The following is a 25,711-nucleotide window of genomic DNA, read 5'->3' as shown; positions in this document are numbered from 1 at the left end:
TTTTTTTTTTTTTAGGAATACCAATCATGTTGGGGTGCAATTTTACAGCAATTTTGTTAAGTTATTATCTCCAGTTTATCTCAGTTACACAGCTGTTATAAAAAAACACAAAAGGTAGGGGCATCTGGTTGGCTCAGTCAGAGGAGCATCCAACTCTTGACCTTGGGGTCATGAGTTCAAGCTCTACCTTGGGTGTAGAGATTACTTAGATAAATAAAACGTTAAAAAATGATATATGTAAAAAACAACAGGTAGAGCTAGAACAAAACTCAACCCTGAGTTTCATACAGCAATGGCTCCCAAATCTGGGATGTGCAAAGAATTGATTGTAAAGAACGTTTAAAATAATATACATGTCAGAGCTCCTCCAGACCTATGAAAACTGAATCTCTTGCGTTGAGGGAGGGGAAGGCACTCCCTGGAGAGAGAAAATTTTATTAAATTCCTCAACTGATTTTGTAGAGCCGTGTTTGGAACCACTGTCCTACTCTTTGCTACCTGCCCAAGCAGTGGTTCTCAAACGTGGCATCAGGTTTTAAGATGACCTTGCAAACTCGAAAGGTCTAAAATCCCTCATTATACTCAGTCGTGGTCTTAAACGCCTATTTTTTTTTTTTTTTTCAAAACCAAGACTACCAATGCTCTAAAATGCCACAAAGAGAGTGGCACTTACCCATGTACCAAGTACTGGGATGTGTGGGGGGAGCGGCACTCAAGTACACATTGGCTAGCACTAACTCCAAAATGAGCTGAAGCAGATTCCACTCCGAAGATCAACCGCAAGGGGAATCTGTTTCCTTTAATCCGTTGCGGGGGCCTACTTATTGCGTCCCACAGCTACAACTGATCGAACGCCGACGTCCACGCCACCAGGCACCCCCTCCTCCCCAAAGTCCTCAGCTCTTCTGCGGCGATAAGCCCGAGGGATCTGGAGAGAAAGCTGGAACTTTTCGTCACAACTGGGCCGGAAAGTGGGTCAGGGCCCCAACTCCAACCAGGCCCCTACCCCGCGTGAGCAGGCGGGGCTCGCAAAATGGACGCCCAGGCGCGGTTCCGGAGGCCGCAGCGCGGGCATTCGCCGCGCTCTTCCAGGCTCTCAAATTTCCCGGGAGCTCCGCCCCTCAACTGCCTGCCCTCCGGTTTCCAAGGCGTCGCGCCGGAAGTGACCTCACGGCGGTGGCGTGGAGACGCGGGGCGCTTCCGGCGGCGGCCGCGACTGTGGGGGTGGGTGCGGAGAAGCCCCTTATCAGCCTCTGGGTCTCCTCGTGTTGCGGGGTCTCCTTGGCGCGGTGTGCGGAGGCGGCGACAGGCAGACGGCGTTGGAGGTGGGAATGGCGGGGCGGCTGGGGTACGGGCGCTCGCGGGAGGGGGCTTCCGGGGTTGCCAAGCGGGTTTGCTTTTAGGCTTCGGGGTTCCGGGCCTTGTAGACTTTTATAGAGGCGGGCGCGAGCCGGGGGCCAGGTCCTAGGGGTTGCCTCAGGGGGTGTGGTTTGAGGTGGGCGGTGGAGGGCAGCAGGATTCTAAACAGCCCGGGAAGCGTGGGAGGGGGGAGGCATTAGCGGCCTAGGCTGTTGGTTTAGCCTCGTTGATGGCCGGGGCAGCTAGCCCACTCTTTGCTCCATGCCTCAGTGTCCTTTTGCACAATGGAGTAGGGTGGCATGGAACAGCGCGGGTGCCACCTCCGTGACTGATAGCCTGAGGACAGAGGTGAACTGGGGTCTGAGAGGGAAAGGTGGCCGAGAAGTTAACGATACCCGCCGGGGCGCAGCCTCTTGATTCTTTCCAGCTGTAGGTGTTAAGCCTGAGCTTCTTTAACTACCCTTTGTGTGCTGTTGATTGAATTTATCAACATTTGGCTTGTTGAGTGGTTCAAGTGTTCTGGCGTGTGCGAGGCGTAGTCCTCGCCTGGTTGGCGAGTTGGCTTTCAATGAATCTTCCAATTCCAGAGCTGGGAGGAGTCCTAACAATCCTCTCCTGTGGTTGCGGATGAGGAACTGGAATGGTTTTTCTACTCTTACCTAGCCACAGACTACACTGATTTCGGTCCGCTGTCAGGTATCGGTCTAGTAAGACCATCAGAACATAAATGACTGTCTGTGAGCAGGTCACTATTTCAACTGGAAACCTCAGATGGATTCTAGTCTTTTTTTATGAATGGCAGATTAGGGGTACTGAGTTCAAAATTCCTATCTGTTGGTTTCTCTCTATGAAATAAAGATGGTTACAAATAACGTAACTTTTTTATCACTAAGAATTTTTTGGTGGAACTTCCTTGTGGGGGTAGGGCTGTGGGACTAGCAAAGGGTATTTCAAACTTTTTTGACCTGGGACCCACAGTTAGATACAGTTTACATCATGACTCTGTGTGTGCTCCCAGCATGGGCACAGTACACACAACACACCCCTCAAAAGTTTACCCTTTTTACATATGATGCCCCTTGACATTTTCTATTTCATCGAAAGAAAAAGTTGATTGCTACTCACTAAATTGACTGCCAACAGGTCTGACCGCCAAAGACCTGTAGTTTGAAAAATACTGGATTAGAAAATGTTTAAGATATTTGTGACTTCTGAGAATTCAAAGTGGAAATGTATCCTAGCCAGAGGAGCAGGGTTGCTAGAGTTATAAATTCATCCAGAACAACAGGACAGGAACTTCAAATTGGTGTCTCAAAGGAATGTAGTGATAGTGTGTCAGGATTTTAGAGGGCATTCATTACATCTTTTTTATGATGACCTGGTGGATGACATAGGGGAATTTGCCAGATTGTGGTAAAGTTAGATGGAGTCATGACTTTGAGCCTCTAGGTCTGGAAAGGTTTGATTTATGAATACAACTTACAGTTGGGATTCTGGTGAGTTGAGGCTATATCACTTTCTTTATATACAGTGTGTATTTAAAGCCTTATCTGAAAGGTGTGCTTATCAGATTTTTTTACCTTTTTGAAGTGAAGAGAGAAAATATCATCTGGTTAATCTCAAGATTTGCCCAGTGCAGTTTAATGAAACGAAATGGTTATACAAATGTGAGAAATTTCAGTTAGGTTACAAAAAATGCAATTATTCCAGGTAATGAAAGTAGATGTAAAAAAAAAAAAGAAGGTAGATGTAACTTAGAAGGGGTTCATGTGATAAAAAGAAGTGGAGCTTCAATCATCTGAATCAGTGGCATGGCTAGGTTGTGAGAAAAACTCGTGGGACTGTGGTGGCAGATTGCATTAGGAGAACATAGAATCTAGGACAAGAAAGGAAGATTGACCTTAGCACTGATTAGCTCTCTCCTGGAATATAAGGTTTATGTCTGGGTACTCTAAAAGAGTAAATTAATTTGGGGGTACAAGTTAAAAGTCGTTGGAATTTGTCAAATTTTCAAAAGTAATTTTTTGTTGCTTGTGTGAAGTAATTTTTTATTGGTTGTCTGAGTTGCATTGACATGAGTGATTCTTTTTCCCTTGTTACTCAGGGTCTTAAAACTTTTTTTAGTGTCCAAAACATTAGAAAGTCTATGTATCTCTTACACATTTAAGTTGGCATCTGAAATTGGTCATTGTAAATTTCAGTAGTTTATTTTTTTATTTTTTTTAACTTTTTAAATTTATTTTTGAGACAGAGAGAGACAGAGCATGAACGGGGGAGGGTCAGAGAGAGAGAGGGAGACACAGAATCCGAAACAGGCTCCAGGCCCTGAGCTGTCAGCACAGAGCCCGATGCGGGGCTCGAACTCACGGACCGTGAGATCATGACCTGAGCCGAAGTTGGCCGCCCAACCGACTGAGCCACCCAGGTGCCCCGTAAATTTCAGTAGTTTAAACATTTTAAATAATTTAGGATGTAAGTTTTGGCGTGTAAATACTGACTTCTAGAAGATCCATACAAAGTTATCTAAATATGCAATTTGATGTTCTTATTTTCTTCGTTTTTTTTAAGTGGGCTCCACACCCTATGTGGGGGCTTGAACTCAAGACTGTAAGATCAAGAGTCACATGCTCCACCAACTGAGCCAGCCAGGCACCCCTTGATGTTTTTAAAATATACAAGTAACCTTTTTTGTATTAAACCTCTGAGATATGTGTAAGATATGTATAAATGGTGTATTACATTACTTGAATTTTGGGTGTTAAACTAATCTTGTGTTCCTGGAATGAACCCCACTTAGTCATGGTGTATAATATTTTTTTATATGTTGCTGAGTTTAGTTTGCTAATATTTTGTTAAGAATTTCGTGTCTATGGGGCGCTTGGGTGGCTCAGTCGGATGAGCTTCCCACTTTGGCTCAGGTCATGATCTCACTGTTCGTGAGTTCGAGCCTCGCGTCAGGCTCTGCTGACATCTCAGAGCCTGGAGCCTGCTTCAAATTCTGTGTCTCCTTCTCTCTCTGCCCCTCCCCCTGCTCACACTCTGTCTCTCTCTCAAAAATAAACAAACATTAAAAAAAAATTAAAAAAAAAAGAATTTTCGTGTCTGTGTTCATGAGGGATACTGAAGTTTTTTTTTTTTTTATGTCTTTGGCTTTAGTATCAGAGTGATAGTACCCATATAAAATGAGTTGGGAAATGTTACTTTCTTTTCTGTTTTCTGAAAGAGTTTGTGTAGGATTGTTTATTTTTCCATATGTTTGATAGAATTTACTGGTGAAGCCTTCTGGGCCACCCAGGCAACCCTGCCATTCCCAAGATTTTGATTAAACAGCTTTCGAGATAAATGCATGGAAAAATACCTAGTTTTTCAGAAGCCCATAAGTAACCACTTACTCATCCTCAGCTGTTGGTTATAACTGTCCTTAGTTGACCAGAGTTGTTTCAATCTGAATAGTGTGAGTTCTGTCTGATGTGGCAGAGGAAATGGAAGTTAGTTGGTTTGTAACTGGCAAGTTCTTCATTTGTAGTTTATAAATTGTTTTGGCAGCTGCCTCAGTTGCATAATGGGTGGAAGATCATTTAGGGCTACCTGAATTTATTATCTAAAGGCCTCTTATAAGAGAAATGATATGGAAAGCCTCATACTTAATGGGGAAAAAGTGATAGTTTAGCATTTGAGCAGATTAGTCCATACATATTCTAAGACTTTGTGTGTAATTGGCCAGCATAAATGGGCACATTTGTTCCCAACAAAGACAAATACAAAAATGTTAAATTCCTTATACATAATAGCCCCCCAAACAGGATGGGTAAATACACTGAGGCATAGTTATATAATAGAATACTATATAGTCATGAGAAAGAATGAACTATTGCTACATACAACAATAAGGATGAATCTCACAGATGTAAAATTGAGCAAAGAAACCAAACACTTCAAAAGAGAACCTTTATAAATAAAAAAATAAATAAGAATCTTCGTGATTCCATTTATATGAAGTTCAAAAAGGCTACTTAGGGGTGCCTGCGCGGCTCAGTTAAGCATCCGACTTTAGTTCAGGTCCTGATCTCACGGTCTGTGAGTTCAAGTCCCGAGTTGGGCTCTGCTGACAGCTCAGAGCCTGGAGCCTGCTTTAGAATCTGTATCTCCCTCTCTCTCTGCCCCTCCCCCGCTCGCACTCTGTCTCTGTCTCAAAAATATTTAAAAAAAAAAAAAAAGGGCTACCCTAATCCTTTGTGTTAAATATCAGAATAATGGCTACCTTTGTGGGGACACAGTGGAAACTTCGTGGGAGTTCAAAGTATTCTGTGTCTTGATTTAGGTGGTGGTAATGTGGGTGAATTAATATGCAAAAGATCATGCAGCTGTACACTTAAAATATGTAGGCTTACTATGTATATTAGGCCCTGATAGAAAAGTAGAAATTAAAAGACATCAAAGATTGGTCTCCTTGTGGCTTCTAGATCTCCTTCTGCTTCAGCTGTTGCTCTTCTTTTGACACGAAGATGCTAGCCCTCTGATTGATGAAACCCCCTTCCTTAGTGTGTTCATCTGATTCGGAACCCAGATGGCACTCACTGGTTTTAGATTTACTGGTTTAAATTAATAGAGCAATTTTCTTTATAGAATGAGCCTATTTGATGAGTTTGGGATAATGCATTAATGTATTTTACATAGAGGGAAGTTTGTGATAATAGGGTAATTTGTTACACGTCGAGTGGTTACTTTTTAAAAAGTTTCTATTGTAGAACTGGCAGTCCACGTTTTAAAGCTATTAAAAGTTCTCAATTATTACCAATATAAACTTGAATGTACAACATCTTTTTAAATTATAGTTGCTGTACAATCTTATGTTTGTTTCAGCTGTAATTCTGTACATCACATTGTGCTTATTACCATGATGGATATGGGTACCATTTGTCACCATACACTGTTGTCACAATATCATTGACTATGTTTCCTGTGCTGTACTTTTCATCTCTGTGACTTATTTTGGAAGTGGAATTTTGTACTTCTTAAATCCCCTTCACCTAATTCACCCTCTGTGACTTATTTTGTAAGTGGAATTTTGTACTTCTTAATCCCCTTCACCTAATTCACCCATCCCCTCAACTCCATCCCCTCTGGCACCCACCATTTCTCTATTTATGATTCTTTGTTTTGTTTTTTAGATTCTACATGTAAGTGAAGGCATATGGTATTTGTCTTTATCAGACTTATTTCACTCAGCATAATGGCCTGTGGGTCCATCCATGTTGTCACACTTGGCAAGATCTCATACTTTTTGACGACCGAGTAATATTCCTGTGTGTGTACCACATCTTATACATTTATCTGTCAGTGTGCACTTAGGTTAGCTTTCATTTCTTAGCTATTGTAAAGCTACAGTGAACATAGGGGCGCACCTGTCTTTTCACACTGGGAGTTTTGTTTTCTTTGGGTAAATACCCAGTAGTTGAATTACTGGATTGTATGGTATTTCTTTTCTTTTCTGTTTAATTGATATTCAAGTTAGTTAACACACAGTGTAGTCCTGGCTTCAGGAGTAGATTCTAGTGATTCATCTCTTACGTATGATACCCAGTGCTTGTCCCGAAAAGTGCCCTCATTAATGCCCATCACCCATTTAACCCATCCCCCTGCCTTCCCCCACTCCAGCAACCCTCCATTTATTCTTTGTATTTAAGAGTCTCTTACAGTTTGCTTCCCTTCTCTTATGTTCATTTGTTGAGTTTCTCAGATTCCACATATGAATGAAATCATATGATATCTGTCTTTCTCGGACTGACTTATTTTGCTTGGCATAATGCCCTCCAGGTCCATCCACATTGTTGCAAAATGGCAAGATTTCATTCTTTTTCATTGCGGAGTAGTATTCGCTGTAGGTATGTATGTATGTATGAATGTGTATATCTTTTTAATTCATCAGTTGATGGACATTTGGGCGCTTTCCATAGTTTGGCTATTTGTCTTTAAAAAATATAATTTATTGTCAATTTAGCAAACATACAGTGTATACAGTGTGCTCTTGGCTTTGGAAGTAGATTCTCATGATTCATCGCTTACATACAATACCCAGTGCTGATCCCAACAAATGCCCTCCTCAATGCCCATCACCCATTTTCCCCTCTCCCCCAAACCCCTCCCATCAACCCTCAGTTTGTTCTCTGTATTTAAGTCTCTTATGGTTTGCCTCCCTCTCTGTTTTTTCCCCTTCCCTTCCCCCATGGTTTTCTGTTAAGTTTATCAAATTCCACATGAGTGAAAACATAGGATATCTGTCTTTCTTTGACTTATTTCATTTAGCATAATACTCTCTAGTTCCATCCACGTTGCAAATGGCAAGATTTCATTCCTTCTCATTGCCAAGTAGTGTTCCATTGTATATCTAAACCACATCTTCTTCATCCATTTGTCAGTTGATGGACATTTGAGCTCTTTCCATAATTTGGCTATTGTTGAAAGTGCTGCTATAAACATTGGAGTACATGTGCCCCATGAATCAGCACTCCTGTATCTTAGTAGTATAAATTCCTAGTAGTGCTATTGCTAGGTTGTAGGGTAATTCTATTTTTAATTTTTTGAGGAACTTCCACACTGTTTTCCAGAGCAGCTACACCAGTTTGCATTCCCACCAACAGTTCTAAGAGGGTTCCTGTTTTTCCACACCCTTGCCAACATCTGTTGTTTCCTGAGTTATTAATTTTAGCCACTCTGACTGGTGTGAGGTGGAATCAGACTGATTTTGATTTGTATTTCCCTGATAATGAGTGATGTTGAGCATCTTTTCATGTGTCTGTTGGCCATCAGGATGTCTTTGGAAAAGTGTCTATTCATGTCTTCTCATTTCTTCATTGGGTTATTTGTTTTTTGGATGTTGAGTTTAAGTTCTTTATAGATTTTGGCTACTAACCTTTTATCCGATATGTCATTTGCAAATAACTTCTCCCATTCCATTGGTTGCCTTTTAGTTTTGTTGATTGTTTCCATTGCAGTACAGAAGCATTTTATCTTGATGAGGTTCCAATAGTTCATTTTTGCTTTTATTTCCCTTGCCTTTGGAGATGCGTCAAGCAAGACGTTGCTGCATCTGAGGTCAGAGAGATTGTTGCCTTTTTTTCCCTTTAGGGTTTTGATGGTTTCCTGTCTCACATTTAGGACTTTCATTCCTTTTGAGTTTATTTTTGTGTATGGTGTAAGAAAGTGGTCCAGTTTCATTCTGCATGTTGCTGTCCAGTTCTAGCATCATTTGCTAAAGAGATGTCTTTTTTCCATCGGATACTCTTTACTGCTTTGTCAAAGATTAGGTGGCTGTACATTTGTGGGTCCAATTCTGGGTTCTCATGCACATTGGTCTGTGTGTCTGTTTTTGTGCCAATACCATACTGTCTTGATGATTACAGCTTTGCAGTAGAGGCTAAAGGCTGTGATTTCTCTCACTTTGGTTTTCTTTTTCAACATTACTTTGGCTACTTGGGATCTTTTGTGGTTCCATACAAATTTTAGGATTGCTTGTTCTAGCTCTGAGAAGAATGCTGGTGCAATTTTAATTGGGATTGCATTGAATGTGTAGATTGCTTTGGGTAGTGTTGACATTTTAACAGTATTTGTTCCTCCATTCCATGAGCATGGAATGTTTTTCCATTTCTTTGTGTCTTCAGTTGCGTTCATAAGCTTTCTATAGTTTTCAGCATACAGATCTCTTACCTTTTGGTTAGATTTATTCTTAGGTATTTTATGGTTTTTGGTGTAAGTGTAAATGGGATTGATTCCTTGATATCTCTTTCTGTTGCTTCATTATTGGTGTATAGAAATGCAGCTGATTTTGTGCATTGATTTTATATCTTGTGACTTTGCTGAATTCATCTATCAGCTCTAGCAGTTTTTCGGTGGAGTCTTTCAGGTTTTCCATATAGAGTATCATGTCATCTGTGAAGAGTGAAAGTTTGACTTCTTCTTTGCCAATTTGGAGGCCTTTTATTTCTTTTTGTTGTGATTGTTGAGGCCAGGACTTCCAACACTATGTTGAACAACAGGGCGAGAGTGGGCATCCCTGTCATGTTCCTGATCTTAGGGGGAAAGCTCTCAGTTTTTCCTCCATTGAGGATGATATTAGCTGTGCGCCTTCGTATATGGCTTTTGTGATGTTGAGGTATCCCTTCTATCCCTACTTTCTTGAGGGTTTTTATCAAGAAAGGATGCTGTATTTTGTCAGATGGTTTTTCTGCATCTATTGACAGGATCATATGGTTCTTATCCTTTCTTCTGTTAATGTGGCGTATCATGTTGATTGATTATGAATATTGAACCAGCCCTGCAACCCAGGAATGAATCCCTCTTGATCATGGTGAATAGTTCTTTTAATGTACTGTTGAGTTCGATTTGCTAGTATCTTGTTGAGAATTTTTGCATCCAGCTTCATCAGGGATATTGGCCTGTAATCCTTTTTAGAGGGGTCTTTGGTTTTTGGAATCAAGGTAATGCTGGCTTCATAGAATGAGTTTGAAAGCTTTCCTTCCATTTCTTTTTCTTTTTTTTTTTTTTTTTTGAATTTCTATTTTTAATTTTTTAGGAAGCTCCATACTGTTTTCCACAGTGGTTGTATCAGTTTGCATTCCCTCCAACTGCACAGGGCTTCCTTTTTGTCTACATCGTTGCCAACATTTATTGTTTCTTGTCCATTTGGTATTGCTTATTCTGACAGATGTGAGGTGCTATCTCATTGTAGTTTTGATTTGTATTTGCCCGATGATTAGTGATATTGAGCATCTATTCATGTGTCTGTTGGCCATCTGTATGTCTTCTTTGGAAAAATGTCTATTTGGGTCCTCTGTCCATCTTTAATCAGATTATTGGGGTTATTTTTTTGTGTTGTGTAAGTTCTTTACAGTTTGGATATTAAACCCTTACTGGAGAGGGTACCTGGGTGGCTCAATCAGTTAAGTGTCTGACTCTTGATTTTAGTTCAGGTCATGAGCTCATGGTTTGTGGGATCGAGCCCTGCATCAGGCTCTGCACTGTGTGGAGCCTGGTTGGGATTCTTTCCCTCTCCCTCTCTCTCTGCCTCTCCTCTGCTTGTGCACATACTCTCTCTCTGTCAAAATAAATAAATAAACATTAAAAAAAATAAACCCTTATTGGATATATCATTTGCAAATATCTTCTCCCAGTGGTAGGTTGCCTTTTCCTTTTTTTGGTTTCCTTTGTTGTGCAAAAGCTTTTTAAAGACAACATCAGTGTCTTAAATACATATATTGGGTAAAGAAGAAATAAAAGTCTTTCACATCTCATGAATTTCTGGTAGTTGAAAAAATTCTTGTTACTACAGCTTTTCATTCTGCAGCTAATAATACAAGCATCAGAGTAGGATTATGACGGAGTATAAATGATGGGAGAGGAAATTCATACTTCTGTGATACTAAAGTAGACAAAGGCTGGTCAGGACATGGGAAATAAGCCTAAAGTATGTGTATTTTGTGCCTTTTACCATCATCAGTGTTGTGGAAATTGGGTTGCATCGGAAATTCACCTGATTTCTTAAATGCTTATATTGATAATTGTTGTAACTCAGTGATGGGTATGTGGGGTTCATTATGCTGTTCTGCCTACATTTGTGTATGTTTGAAATTTTTTGTAAAATGTAAAAAAAAAAAAAAAAATCTAACAGTTGATCCTGCTAACACATTATTTTCTGTTCTGTCAGCATAGTTTTCTGATATTTACTTAGATCACTGGAAAATTCCCTGAGTTTTTCTTTAGGTTTTGTGTTTCTGATGGGACATACTCTTTTTACCACAGGAGTGTTTTTTATTTTTCCTTTTTTAGGCTGTATATTTTATGTAGGTGTATTTCTGAAATTAATACTTGAAAACAGCTTGAAATGCTCTTTCTTTTCTGTTTTTTCATGGAGAATGCCAAGCAGTATTTCATTTTGTACTTAATATTGTATGTTATGTTTATACTCATCTGCTATTTCCTGACTTCCTTCTGTATGTAGGGCAATGCTGGATTTCATATCTTTGTAGGATTTTGCACAGAGTATGCTTAACAGGTATTCTCATTTTAGAACTATTTCCAAGAAGGGCCAAGGCATCTAAATATAAATATTTATATACTCTAGATTTTGAGTGATTAACTTCTGTCAGATTTATGACATGTAAATTCATTCATTGATTAGATAAATATTTGCGTTTCTTTTTAATTCTGGACACTCTTACTGGCTGAACAAGGCAGAAAAGGTCTCTTGCCCTCATGAAGCTTACATTTTAGTGGGGTGATACAACATAAACTAATAAGGTAATTCGTGTTGTGATTAATTTTGAGACCATAACAGAAGATGAGGTGTTGAAGAGTGATGGTGAGTAGTGACATTAGATTGGGGTAGCCAGGGAAGGCCTCTTTGGGGTAGTGACATTTTAGCAGATACCAGAAAGACAAGATAGAATTAGCTATTCATAGTTTTGTTGTAGCGTAAGTTTTTTGTTCCTTTTTTTGCTGAGTAGTGTTTTGTTGTTAATACCATAATTTATCTCTTGTCCTTGTTTCTAGTTTTTGCTATTGTGAATAAAGCTACTGTGTACATTTGTGTACAAGTTCCTTTTTTAGCATGTTTTCATTTTTCCTGGGTAAATGCTGGGAATGAAATTTGGGGTCATAGGTATGTGTTTAATATTGTAAGAAATCATTAAACTCTTTCCCAAAGTCGTAGTATCATTTTACACTATCAGCAGTGTAAGGGGGTTCCAGTTGCTCCATATCATCACACACATTTGGTGTCACCTACCGTCCTTTAAATTTTAAGCCAAGATACCAAAATGGTATCTTACGGTGTTTTTTCCAACATAATTATTTTTTATTGTTGTAAAATACATGTGTATAAAAGTTACTATTTTAAGTGTGTAGTTCAGTGGCATTGAGTACAGTCACATTGTTGTGTAACCATTACCACCATCCATAACTTTTTCAGACTCCCAAACTGAAATTCTGTACCCATTAAACAATAACTTACCATTCCCTGTTCCCCCCGCTCCTGGCAGCCACCTTCTGCTTTCTGTCTCTGTGGTAGAATAGTCTCTTGTGTCGGGTAGTCTCTTGACTGCTGTAGGAAACTCCTATCTGGCTTATTTCACTTAGCATAATGTCTTCAAGGTTCATCTGTGTTGTAGCATATATCAGAACTTCTTTTTAAGACTGAATGATATTCCACTCTAGGTATATACCACATTTTGTTTATCCGTTCACCCAGCATGGATGTTTGAGTTGTCTCATTGTGTTTTAATTTGCATTTCCCCAGTAATTAATGATGTTCAGCTCTTCGTATGTTTATTGGTCATTCAGATAACTTCTTTTGCCCGTTTTTAAAAAATGTGTTTTTCCTTTTTTATTGCTGATTTGTAAATATTCCTTATGTATTCTGGATACAAGTCCTTTATCAGATATATTGATTGTGAATGTTTTCTTCTTGACTGGCTTTACCTTTTTTTCCCCCCTCTTGTTTTGGGCGATAGTAGAAGAAAGAACCATTGTTTTGCTTCTTGAAATGCTTGGCTTGGCCAAGTCTGGGAGGTAGCCTCCATAGAAGTGATTTTGGGATGTGGCTAGACTATGTGGAATATCTTCTTAAATATTTTATTACGTTACCATTATTTTAAATGTATGACTAATCCCATTCAGAGAATGATTTGGTTTGAAAAGAAGTTGAAAAAATATGACTTGGAAAAAAATAGTTTTCTGCTCTGGGACATTGTAATCAAAGCTAGATGACTTTACCTTTTTACTGATTGGGGCGTTATCCTAAGAAAATAATTTAGGACAAGCAGTATATGAAATTGATCATTGCTGCATTAATTATAATTGTGAAAGATGGAATTCTCTAAATGTTCAATAAGAAAACTAAGTGGGGTGCTTGGGTGGCTCAGTTGGTTAAGCATCTGACTCTTGATTTCGGCTCAGGTTATGACTCAAGGTTCTTGAGTTTGAGCCCCATGTTGGGCTCTGTGCTGTCAGTACAGACCCTGCTTGGGATTCTCTCTTCCTCTTTCTCTGCCACTCCCCTGCTCATTCTCTCTGTCTCTCTCTCTCTCAAATAAATAAGCATTTTTAAAACACTTTTAAAAAATAAAATGGGATAGTAAAGTAGCTACCCCGTAGAATTGTCATGAAGATTGAAGGGAAGAATGCCCCTAAAGTTTTGGCTGAGTCATACTAAATGTGCAGTAAATGCTGGCTGCTGCTGCTGCTGTTGCACAACATGATGGTATGTGTTTAAAGGCTGTGGGATTATGTGTGTTCCACTCACCTTTTATTTTCTAGCAGTTTTTTTTCCCCTTCCTTTCTGTTACCTATTATATTAAACCATCATTAGATTCAGACCACCTATATGAAAGGTCAACTTCTTTCCATCTTCATTGATCTGTTACAGTTTACCATCAGCTCTCAGATGCTCTGCTCTAGTTGCCTCCCAGTTGGTCTCACTGGAAAAAAAAAAAAAAAAATATATATATATATATATATATACATTTTTTTTTCATCTTTTCCAATTTATATTCTTTATGGTGACTTTTGATAATTAGAACTTTTACATTTTGATGAAATCTAATTCATCAGATTTTTTTTTTCTTTTATGATTAGTACTTATTTGTGTTTTGTCTAAGCTTTTTCTCACCCAAGGTCACTAAGATACTGTTTTCTTAGTAGCTTTAATAGTTCTAGCTTTTATGTTTAGATAGTTTGTTTCAAATTGATTTTTTGTATCTGGTATGGGATAGGAATACAAGGTTATTTTTCCTCCTGTATATCTAGTTCTAGCACCATTTTTTGAAAGATACTTGAATTTCTTTATTGATTTATCTTGGTACCTTGCTTGGAAGTCAGTGTGGGTCTGTTTCTGGGCTCTGTTCTGTTCCATTGATTTCTTTGTCTAGCCTTGCACCAACACCACAGATTTTCTATAGCTTTATAGTAAATTTTAAAATGAGGTGGTATAAAACATGTAGCCTTGTTTTTTATTTTCATGATTATTTTGGCTGTTCTAAGTATTTTGCATTGCCATATGCCTTTTAGAATCAGTTTTTCAGTTTCTTCAAAAAGACCAGTTGGGATTTTTATTGATATTTGTATTTGGGGAGAATTGACAACGTTGAGCTCTTTGACTTATGAAGGTGGTACATCTCTCCCATTTATTTAGATCCTCTTTTAATTTTCCTCAGTGGTCTTTTATATTTTTCGTTGTAGAAGTTCTGCATGTTTTTCATTAGATTTATCCTAAGTAATGGTTTTTTTTAATCCTAAGTAAAGTTTATGGTTTTTAATAGTACTACAAATAGTATTTTAAAATTTTATTTTCAGTTTGTTGCTAAACTGAGAGTACAGTTTATTTTAAATTGAGCATGTATCCTGTGACCTTGCTAAATTAATTTATTAGTTCTAGTAGGATTTTTTTAGTTGGTACATTTCTTAGGGTTTTCTACATACACGGTCAATCATATGGTTTATAGGTAAAGACATTTTTAGTTCTTCCTTTCCACAATTTGTGCTTCTTATTTCTTGTTGCAGTGTAGAACCTATAGTATGGTATTGATTAGAAGTAGAAATGATGGAAGTGGATATCCTTGCCTTGTCCCAGTCTTTGGGGGTAAAAGATTCATTATTTCACCATTAATATGGTGTTCACTATAATTGTTTTGCAGATGCCCTCACTCCCCCCTTTTTGATTTCATGAATGGATATTGAATTTTGTCTATCTTTCTGTATTTATTTTTTAAAGATTTTATTTTTAAGTAATTTCTGTACCCAATGTGGGGCTTAAACTTAACCCCAAGATCGAGAGTCACATGCTCTGCCAACTGAGCCAGCCAGGCACCCCTGTCTTTCTGCATTTATTGATATCATATGTGATTTCCTTGTTTATTTTGTTAATGTGGTAGGAGACATTGATGTTTTAAAATTTTTTTATTTTTGATTTTTGTAATGTTTATTTTGAGAGCTAGTGTGTGTGCTAGTGCAGGGGAGGGGCAGAGAGAGGGAGGGAGAGAGAATCCCAAGCAGGCTCTGGGCTGACAGAGCCCCTACCCCCCCCCCCCCCCCCATGTGGGGCTCAGTCTCACCAAGTGTGAGATCATGACCTAAGCTGAAATCAAAAGTCAGATGCTTAACTGACTGAGCCCAGGGGACCCTGATTTTTTTAAATTAAACCTTTTATTTGAGATAATTGTAGATTCTTATGCACTTGTAAGGAACAATACAGAAACATTCCATATACCCTTCCCGGTTTTCCTCATTGGTAATAACATTTTCAAAAACTGTAGTACAGTATCACTACTAAGATAATGACATTGATGTGGTCAAGATACAGAATATTTCCATTATTACAAGGATCCCTTTTATAGACCTTTTGTTGCCCTTTCATAGCCATCCCTATTTCCTTCCTGCCTCAGCCCCTCCCTAAACCCTGGGAACAACTCATCTCCATTTCTGTAGTTTGTCATTTCAGAAATGTTGACACAAATTGAATCAGATGGAATGTAACTTGATGGGGTTGGCTTTTTTTTTTTTTTTTTTTTTTTTTTTTTTACTTTTTCTCTATGGTACCGCAGTTTGTTCAGCCATTCACCCATTGGAGGTCATCTTGGTTTCTAGTTTGGGCCTATTTGTGTGAACTTAAGTGTTGCTTTCTCTGGGATAAATGACCAGTTGTGCAGTTGCTGAGTCATGTAATAGTTGCATGTTTTTAATATTTTTTATAGATTGCCAAATTGTTTTCCACAATGGCCATACCATTTAATAATCCCATCAGCAGTGTGTGAGGAATCCAGTTTTTCCACATCCTTTCCAGGATTTGGTGTTGTCACTAGTTTTTATTTTAGCCATTCTGGTTGATGTGTAGTGATCTTTCATGGTAATTTTAAACTGTATTTCCCTAATGGTTAATGATGTTGAACTGTTGAACATCTTTTCATGTGCTTGTTTGCTGTCTGTATATCTTCTGTTTTGAAATGTCTTTTTGTGTCTTTTGCCCATTTTTTAATGGATTTTTTTTCTACTGGGTTTTCAGAGTTCTTTATATATTCTATATACTAGTCCCTTGTCTCTTTCCGATATGTGGTTTGGAAAAATATTTTCCCCATTCTGTAACTTGTCTTTTTTATCCTCCTAACAAGGTCTTTTATAGAACAAAAGTTTTTTAGTTTTGAAGAACTCCAGTGTATCTGTTTCTCTTTTTATAGATTGTGCTTTTGGGGTCTAAGAACTCTTTGCCTCGCCAGATCCTGAAGGTTTCTCTTATATTTTCCCTAAAAGTTTTATAGTTTGACATTTTACATTTTAAGTCTATAATTATTTAAAAAAAATTTTTTAATGTTTATTTATTTTTGAGAGAGAGAGAACAAGTAGGGGAGGGGCAGAGAGAGAGGCAGACAGAAGCAGAAGCAGGCTCCAGGCTCTGAGCTGTCAGCACAGAGCCCAACACAGGGCTTAAGCCCACAAACCATGAGATCATGACCTGAGCTGAAGTCGATGCCCAACCGACTAAGCCACCCAGGTGCCCCAAGTCTGTAATCATTTTTAATAAATGTGTGCATTATGAAACTTAGGTCAGGGTTTAGTTTTTTTTACTGATGGATATCCATTTGCCCCAGCACCATTTGTAAAAACTATGTTACTTTGGTTGAATTACGTTTGCATTTTGTCAGAATCATTTTGGGGCATTTTTGTGTGTATCTGTTTCTGGGTTTTCTATTCCATTCCATTGATTTATATATCTTTCCTCCCACCAATACCACATAGTTTTGATTACCATACCCATATAATAAGCCTTGAAATTGGGTAGACTGATGCCTCCCATTTTCCTGTAAAAGTTGATTTAGTTATAAAAAGGTTGTAGTTTGGGGGCGCCTGGGTGGCGCAGTCGGTTAAGCGTCCGACTTCAGCCAGGTCACAATCTCACGGTCCATGAGTTCGAGCCCCGCGTCAGGCTCTGGGCTGATGGCTCGGAGCCTGGAGCCTGCTTCCGATTCTGTGTCTCCCTCTCTCTCTGACCCTCCCCCGTTCATGCTCTGTCTCTCTCTGTCCCCCCCAAAAAAAAAAAAATAAATAAATAAATAAAAATAAAAAAAATTAAAAAAAAAAAGGTTGTAGTTTGTGTGATTAGATGTCTAGGTAAATATTATCTTTACTGTTTTTTCTTTAAAGCAATTATAATATCTTTATATAAATTAAATTATATTGCTTATTCATTAATATAACAAAAAAAAGTAATTCAAGTATAGTTAACCTACAGCATTATATTAGTTTCAGGTGTACAGTACAGTGACCCATCAATTCTATATATTACTCAGTGCACATCAAGATGAGTTGTACTCTTAATCCCTTCACGTATTTCACCCATCCCCCCACCCACCTCCCCTCTGGTGACCATCTGTTTGTTCCCTATAGTTAAGAGTCATTTTATTTTATTTTATTTTATTTTATTTTATTTTATTTTATTTTATTTTAATTTTATTTTTTGCATATATATATATATATATATATCCCCTCAGCATTTTTTTTTTTTTTAACTTACATCCAAGTTAGTTAGCATATAGTGCAACAATGATTTCAGGAGTAGATTCCAGTGATTCACCCCTGTGTATAACACCCAGTGCTTGTCCTAGCAAGTGTCTTCCTTAATGTCCCTTACCCATTTAGCCCGTCCCCCCTCCCACATCCCTCCAGCAACCCTCTGTTTGTTTTCTATATTTAAGAGTCTTATGTTTTTGTCCCCTTTCCTGTTTTTATATTTTATTTGCTTCCCTTCCCTTATGTTCATCTGTTTTGTTTCTTAAATTCCTCATATGAGTGAAGTCATATACATGTCTTTCTCTGACCAATTTCAGGTAGCATAATACCCACTAGTTCCATCCACATAGTTGCAAATGGCAAGATTTAATTCTTTTTGATTGCTGAGTAATACTCCATTTTGTGTGTGTGTGTGTGTGTGTGTGTGTGTGTGTGTGTGTGTGTGACATCTTTATCCATTCATCTGTAGGGTCTGTTATTTGACTTGTCTCTTTTTCCCTTTTTGCTTTATTTCTTAAATTCCACATGTGATTGAAATAAGATAATTGTGTTTCTCTGACTGGCCTGTTTTGCTTAGCACTATATGTTTTAGCTCTATCCATGCTGTTGCAAATGGCAAGGTTTCATTCTTTTTTATGGGTGAGTAATATTCCATTGTGTGTATATGTGTGTGTGTATGTGTGTATGTATGTATGTAAACATCGCATCTGTTCTTTGGGTAAATACGCAGTAGTGCAATTACTGGATCATAGGGTAGTTCTATTTTTAATTTTTTGAGGAACTTCCGTGTTGTTTTCCGTAGTGACTGCACCAGTTTGCATTCCCACCAAAAAAGTTTTTTTTTATTTAATTTTTTAATGTTTATTTATTATTGAGAGAGAGAGAGCATGAGCATGGGAGGGGCAGAGAGAGGAAGAGATACAGAATCTGAAGCAGGCTCCAGGCTCCAAACTGTTAGCGCAGAGCCTGACGCGGGGCTTGAACTCACAAACCGCGAGATCGCGATCCGAGCCGAAGTTGGTCGCTTAACTGACTGAACCACCCAGGCACCCTCCCCCCCACAGAAAAGTTTTATTTTTTATGCTTTATTACTTCAATTAAGGATGTGACAGAATATGTATTATTAAGCAACACCTGGTTCAGAGCCTGACATAATATTTGCTGATTTTAATTAAAGATTTGTCTGTTTCTCAAGATTTGAATGGCTCATTCTCTCTACAGTGGTCTCACATCAGCAACATGGCTACGGATTGGCTGGGCAGTATTGTGTCCATCAACTGTGGTGATAGCTTGGGGGTCTATCAGGGAAGAGTGTCAGCAGTGGATCAGATCAGCCAGACCATTTCTCTCACCCGGCCTTTCCACAATGGAGTGAAGTGCCTCGTGCCAGAAGTCACCTTCAGGTGAGTGTCCTGACTGATTTCTTCAAATCTAGTCTCGTGGTCTGTGGAGCTTGAATCTAGGTCCGATTGCCGACGTTCTCTTGTATGGGGCTGCTTTTGAGGAGAGTCTTGTCAGGTGAGATTTTGAAGTCTTAACTCTTCTAGTCTAGCTGCTGTTTCAGCATAGAGTTTGTGTTGTGTCATAATTAACTTTTAGCCAATGAATCAGGGTTTGTCAAATATTTTTCTCCTCTCTGTCAAGCACTCAATATTATTTAAGTGGGTCAAATTCAGAATAATCTTTCTATTTTCTTTCTCAGATTTTTATTATTTGTATTTTCTTAGATCTAAGGCCTTTATTGATCCTCCCCCCACTGCATAAATGTATCTCTCTTTTAGATTTGTATTGTAATTTATCTCCAGAAGCACACTGTCTCCAGTAGCTGAGGTCCTTAGTTACTGAAATGTATTTTTCTTTCTTTTTTTTTTCTTTTTAATGTTTATTTACTTATTTTGAGAGAGAGTGTGAGCAAGCATGAGTAGGGGAGGGGCAGAGAGAGAAGGGAAGAGAGAATCCCAAGTAGGATCAAGCTGTTAATGCAGAGCCCAACACAGTGCTTGATCTCATGAATCATGAAATCATGACCTGAGCCAAAACCATGAGTCAGATGCTTAACTGACCATGAGTCAGATGCTTAATTGATCTCAAGTTCAGTTGTCTGCAAGTTCAGTTGTTGTCTTCACATCCCTTTTTTCACCAGTTTGTCATACAGCCTCCCTTTCTTAGGTTAGAGCAACAACAGAACGGTCATACGAGAGCTTCCTCGACTCTCTAAAAAGTACCTTCACATAATCTTTAGGAGTATTCAATTCTTATTTCTAACCCCTTCTAAAATCTCAATAGAAGACATACCCTGTGTGTTCAGGGCTACCCTTGTCCTGTACGCTTCACATACTATCCTTTTCTGTCTCCTTTGACACCCTACTCCATGTCTTTTGTGTCTTCATTATCAGCCTCTATACTGTCTTTCTCCTCTTTGCATTCCAACATTCCCAGCCTTCCCCCACAGTTCACACCCTCCAACACCCACGTCCACCCACAGCTTGCATGTGCCATTAGGTATTGCCCGTCCTTTCCTTTCTCTTTATACCCACGGTTCTTTTCAGAGCAAAATAGTCTGTTTTCATTCCCTTTGTGGCCTCATTCTCTAGTTCTTCTTTTCCCCACCATTGTCTTTTTTTCTAATTTTACCGTCTTGCTAAACTAGCTCTCGCTAGTTCAATGTTACAAATGAACTAATTGCCAAATTCTGCAGCAGTGTCTTCATTCTAACGTTAACTCAGATGCCGCCTGTTGAAGTATTGTCTTTTAGTTCCTCTGTCACTCCTTTGGGTTTTCTTTCCATGTATTCTTCCATTCCTTTACATCCCCGACACCACGTTCCTTTTCTTCTACTTTTTTTTTTAATGTTTGTTTATTTTTGAGAAACAGTATGTGAGTGGGGGAGAGGCAGAAAGAGAAGGAGACAGAGGATCCAAAGTGGGCTCTGTGCTGACAGCAGAGAGCCCTATGAGGAGCTTGAACTCACTAACTGTGAGATCATGACCTGAGCCGAAGTTGGATGCTTAACTGACTGAGCCACCCAGGCGCCCCTCTTCTACTCACTTAAGATTGATTTACTCAAAGTTCTGTCTTTGATTCTTTTCTTTGTCTGTAATCGCTCTCGACCACTTCATGTGTACCCTCGTACACATTGAGACCCCAGATCTTTAATTTAGACCCATTATCTGAACTCCTGACACTTATTTTGTTTATTGGTCATTTCCAGGTGGATGTCCCACAAAATATCTCTGTTTTTACACGCGGTGTAGGGCTGGACCCTGAGATCAAGAGTCGGATGCTCTTTCAACTGAGCCAGTCAGGCACCCCTTGCACAGAATATCTTTTTTTTTTTTTAATGAATATGTGAAATTTGCTCACATATTCTTTTTTTTTTTTTTTTTAATTTATTTATTTTGAGAGAGAAAGCGTGAGTGGGGAAGGGGTAGAGAAAGAGGGAGAGAAAAAGAAAACCAAAGCAGGCTCTGCACTGCCAGCATGAAGCTTCACATGTGGCTCGAACCCATGAATTGTGAGATTGTGACCTGAACTGAAGTCAGACGCTTAACTGACTGAGCCACCCAGGCGCCCTGCTCCCACAAAATATCTTAAATTTAAGATTTTCAAAGCTGAACTCATCATGTTATCTGTAGGTTTCTTCTTTCAAAGGTCTACCCTTAATCGGTAACTAATTATACCTTTCCGAGTTAGAAACTTAGGAATCATTGTAAATTCTTTCTCTTTGATCCTCATGCTTAGTCACCAAACCCTATGGAGTCCAAATGTCTCTTGGTTTCATCCTCCCCTCTCCATTTGCATTGTCACTTGCCCTGTTCGTTGCCTCTATTTCTTGCTTGATCTCCTCACTCAGTGTTCTTCCCGCTAGCTTTTCCACCTTCCCTACAGCCACTAGAAAAATGTAATATGAGTATGATCTGGTCCCCATTACCTCCACAGCTTTGCCTCCTGTCACTACTATCCATCTCCAGAACTTTCCCATCACCCCACAGTGAAACTTCATACCCTGTAAACACTAACTCTCCAATCTCCTTTTCCTCCAGCCCTGGTAACCAATTTTTTACCTTCTTTTTCTATGAATGGGACTATTCTAAATATCTCATATAAGTAGAATCATTTAATAATTGTCCTTTTGTGATAGCTTATTTTACTTATTAGCATACTGTCTTCAAAGTTCATCCATGGTGTACCATGTGTCAGAATTTCCCTCCTTTTAAAGGGCTGGTGGGGTGCCTGGGTGGCTCAGTCAGTTAAGTGTCCAACATCAGCTCAGGTCATGATCTCACGGTCTGTGAGTTCAAGCCCCTTTTTGGGCTCTGTGCCGACACTCAGAGCCTGGAGCCTGCTTCGGATTCTGTGTCTCCCTCTCTCTCTGTCCCTCCTCAACTTACACTCTGCCTTCCTCTCTCTCAAAAAACAAACATTAAAAAAAATTTTTAAAGGTCTAGTAAGTATTTCACTGTAAGTCTGTACCATATTTTGTTTATCTGTTCATCTTACAGTGGACACTCGGGTTTCTACCCTTTGGCTCTTGGAAAGAATACTGCTATGAACATGAGTATGGCACTATTAGTTTTGAGACTTGGACTGTTTTGTGTATTTCAGGGCAGGTGACATTACAGAATTAAAAATTCTGGAGATACCAGGTCCTGGAGAAAATCAACATTTTGGAGACCTTCATCAGACAGAATTAGGCCCCTCTGGTGTTGGGTACCAAGTGGGTATCAATCAGAATGGCACAGGCAAGCTGGTGAAGAAGCCAACCTCTTCCAGCAGTGCCCCTCAGAATATTCCTAAGAGGACAGATGTGAAGAGCCAAGATGTTGCCGTTTCCCCACAGCAGCAGCAGTGCTCAAAGAGCTATGTGGACAGGCACACGGAATCCTTGAGTCAGTCCAAAAGTTTCCGTCGTCGGCACAACTCTTGTAAGTTGGATCAAGTTGATGTTTCTTCTTACCCTTGTGTTTCAGGGCTATAAGGTTTTATCCACTGCTGTTCTGTAAACAAATTCTTTGTTACCCTAGTGAAAAGGGATGCTGGTAAAGCTTCTCAAAAATACAGCATGATTCTCTTATTGTAGGTCTACCCCTTCAGGAGATTAAGGGAGAGAAAATAAGCTGTTAGAGACTCATACCAGCTCCTTACCCTCTCCCCCACTTAACTTCCTTCAAGAAAAGTCAGTAACCTGCCTGGAGTTCACGTGGACGAAAGCGATTATTGTCTTCAATCTGGTAACAGATGGTGGTGGTGATGTCTGAGTTGAGTCTACACTTGACTGTTCCAGGAAATTCTTGGCTAACTTGTGATTTGGCTCCCATCCTCAGAGGAAAGGAAGGGATTGGCTTATACATGTCTGTGATCGGACGGTCTCTGACAGACTACAATTTTTTTTTTATTATTTTTTTTATTTTGAGAGAAAAAAGTGTGAGTGGAGGAGGGGCAGAGACAGAGAGGAAAGAGTGAGAATCCCAGGCGGGCTCCTCACTGTCAGTGCAGAGCCTGACGTGGGGCTCGAACCCATGAACTATGAGATCATGACTTGAGCAGAAATCAGATGCTCCACCGACTGAGCCACCCAGGCACCCCTTCCGACAGACTACAATTTTAAATTTGCTATATTCACTGTCCTTACTAACACATAAAGGAAAATATGCACTGGTGTGTTGATAGCCTAGTTGTGTTTGGCACTAACAAATTGTTGAATGCCATGTACTCACTATGGAACTGTAATTAATTCACTAGAATCTGGTATGCTTTTTAATGCATTCACTAGAATAATGTTATAAAAATGAATTATAACAGATTCACCAGAATCTGTGTGGCATCTGTGTTAGGGGCCAACATTTTTACATTTGAAAATGCCCTGATTTCATGAATAAACTCTTGAAATTTTGGAACTTAAAAAAATGTATTTCAGGACTCATTCCTTCACTGCTTAAGTAACTGTCTGAATTGACAGTGAAAACCTGAGACTAAAATTGAATTGTTACTTCCACATCTTTTGAAAAACTAAAGAATGCTTGGATAGGAAATTTACTATTTTCATTTAGACTTTAACCTTCTCTGCTTTGCTTTATTCTCACTTAAAGCCCTTTTTTCTTTACTGAAAACACTGACTTGTTTGTTTAAAGTTCATGTAGTCAAGCAGCTTATAATCTCATGTGCTTAGAGATAACCTTCATTAGCATTTTTCCTAGTATTTTTTTCTCTGATTATTAACATCTTACTAAGGTAAATTTGTTACAGTTAATGAACCAATATTGATACATTATTATTAAGTAAAGTATTTTCTTCAGATTACCTTAGTTTTTACCTAATGTCCATGTTACAGACGCTCATCCAGCATACCACATTACATTTAATAGTCATGTCTCCTCTTACATCTGACAGTTTCTCAGAGTTTCATTGGTTTTGGTGGCCTAGAGTATTTTGACGAGTACTGGTCAGGTATTTTGTAGAATATTCTCAATTGGGATTTGATGTTTCTCTTGTGATTAGATTGGGGTTATGTGTTTAGGGTGGAAGACTACAGTGATAAAAGTTATTTTCATCACTTCATATCAAGGGTATGTACTGTGAACATGGTTTATGACTTGATGTTGACCTTGATCACCTGGCTGAGGGAAGTGTGTATGTCACATTTTTCTGTAGAGTTCTCCCCACTCCTCCTATATTGGAAGGAAGTCAGTGTGCAGCCCACACCTCTAAGTAGAAAGTTATGCAGAGTATCTGTATACATTGCTTGGAATTCTTCTGCACCGGAGATTTGTCTCTTCTCCCATGTTTATTCAGTTATTTATTTTTATCAGTATGGACTTATAAGTATTTATCTTACACTTTAGGTTATAATTCATCACTGCTTTATTTTAGTGCTTGGCATTGGCCACTGGGAGCTGTTTTGGTTAGCTCCTGTTTTCCTTGGACATTTCCCCCATTATTGTGGATAGGTTTTTTTCCCCTGTACTTCTTTACTTTCTGGCCCTACAAGATGCTCCAGGTTTATCTTCTAATCACTTTTTGTTATAAATGTTTATTTTAGAGAGAGAGTGCAAGCATGAAGGTGGGACAGGGGCAGAGGGGAGGGGGAGAGAGAGTCTTAAGCAGGCTCCACACGTAGTGCAGAGCCTGATGCAAGACTCGCTCCCACAACCCTGTAATCATGACCTGAGCCAAAATTGAGAGTCGGACGCTCAACCAATTGAGCCACCCAGGAGCCACATTTTCTTCTGTATTTTTTGCCTTACCCCTAGAATCAGCCATGTCTCCAAGGATCCCTGTTTATTTTATTGGAGAGTGGTATTATAAGCCATTACCTGGGTGCTAGCTATGTTCATTGCTGCTGGGTGTTGCCTTTAAAAAAAAAAAATTTTTTTTTAATGTTTATTTTTTGAGAGAGACAGAGTGTGAGCAGGCGAGGGGCAGAGAGAGAAGGAGACACAGAATCTGAAGCAGGCTCCAAGCTGTCAGCACAGAGCCTGATGTGGGGCTTGAACAACTCACCGACTGCGAGATCATGACCTGGGCTGAAGCTGGCCGTCCAACAGACTGAGCCACCCAGGTGCCCCTCTTTTTGGCTGACAGAGCAGGGAAATAGATATATGTATACTTGACCAGTGTATATACATGTATGCTATTTTTATACGTAATCTTCTGTACTATATGAAGCTAAGCATGAGTTCATACTGATGTCTCCAGCTTGAATCCATTACTACCTGCGTCACTCTAGCCACCTCTATTTTCTCATCTGTCACCTTTCACTCTAACAGTGAAAGACTGGTGTCCTACCATCTGTTGTCCA

The 25,711-nt window shown here is 39.2% G+C and overlaps 1 protein-coding gene across 2 annotated transcripts in view; it reads left to right on the top strand.

Annotated features, from left to right (window-relative positions):
• The first annotated feature begins 1,175 nt into the window (after positions 1–1,175).
• Positions 1,176–25,711, top strand: part of EDC3 (enhancer of mRNA decapping 3) — a 60,660-nt gene continuing 36,124 nt past the window's right edge. For both annotated transcript variants that reach the window (XR_007453867.1, XM_049613868.1), the window contains exons 1-3: positions 1,176–1,325; positions 19,135–19,316; positions 22,519–22,838. Coding sequence is in view for 1 of the 2 variants with exons in the window: in XM_049613868.1 (XP_049469825.1) it covers positions 19,153–19,316; positions 22,519–22,838 (484 nt within the window). In the remaining variant the exon portion in view is untranslated. The remainder of the gene's footprint in view (positions 1,326–19,134; positions 19,317–22,518; positions 22,839–25,711) is intronic.

This window comes from Panthera uncia (genome assembly GCF_023721935.1).
Source record: "Panthera uncia isolate 11264 chromosome B3 unlocalized genomic scaffold, Puncia_PCG_1.0 HiC_scaffold_1, whole genome shotgun sequence".
NCBI lineage: Eukaryota > Metazoa > Chordata > Mammalia > Carnivora > Felidae > Panthera > Panthera uncia.
This window is presented reverse-complemented; position numbering and strand designations above follow the sequence as displayed.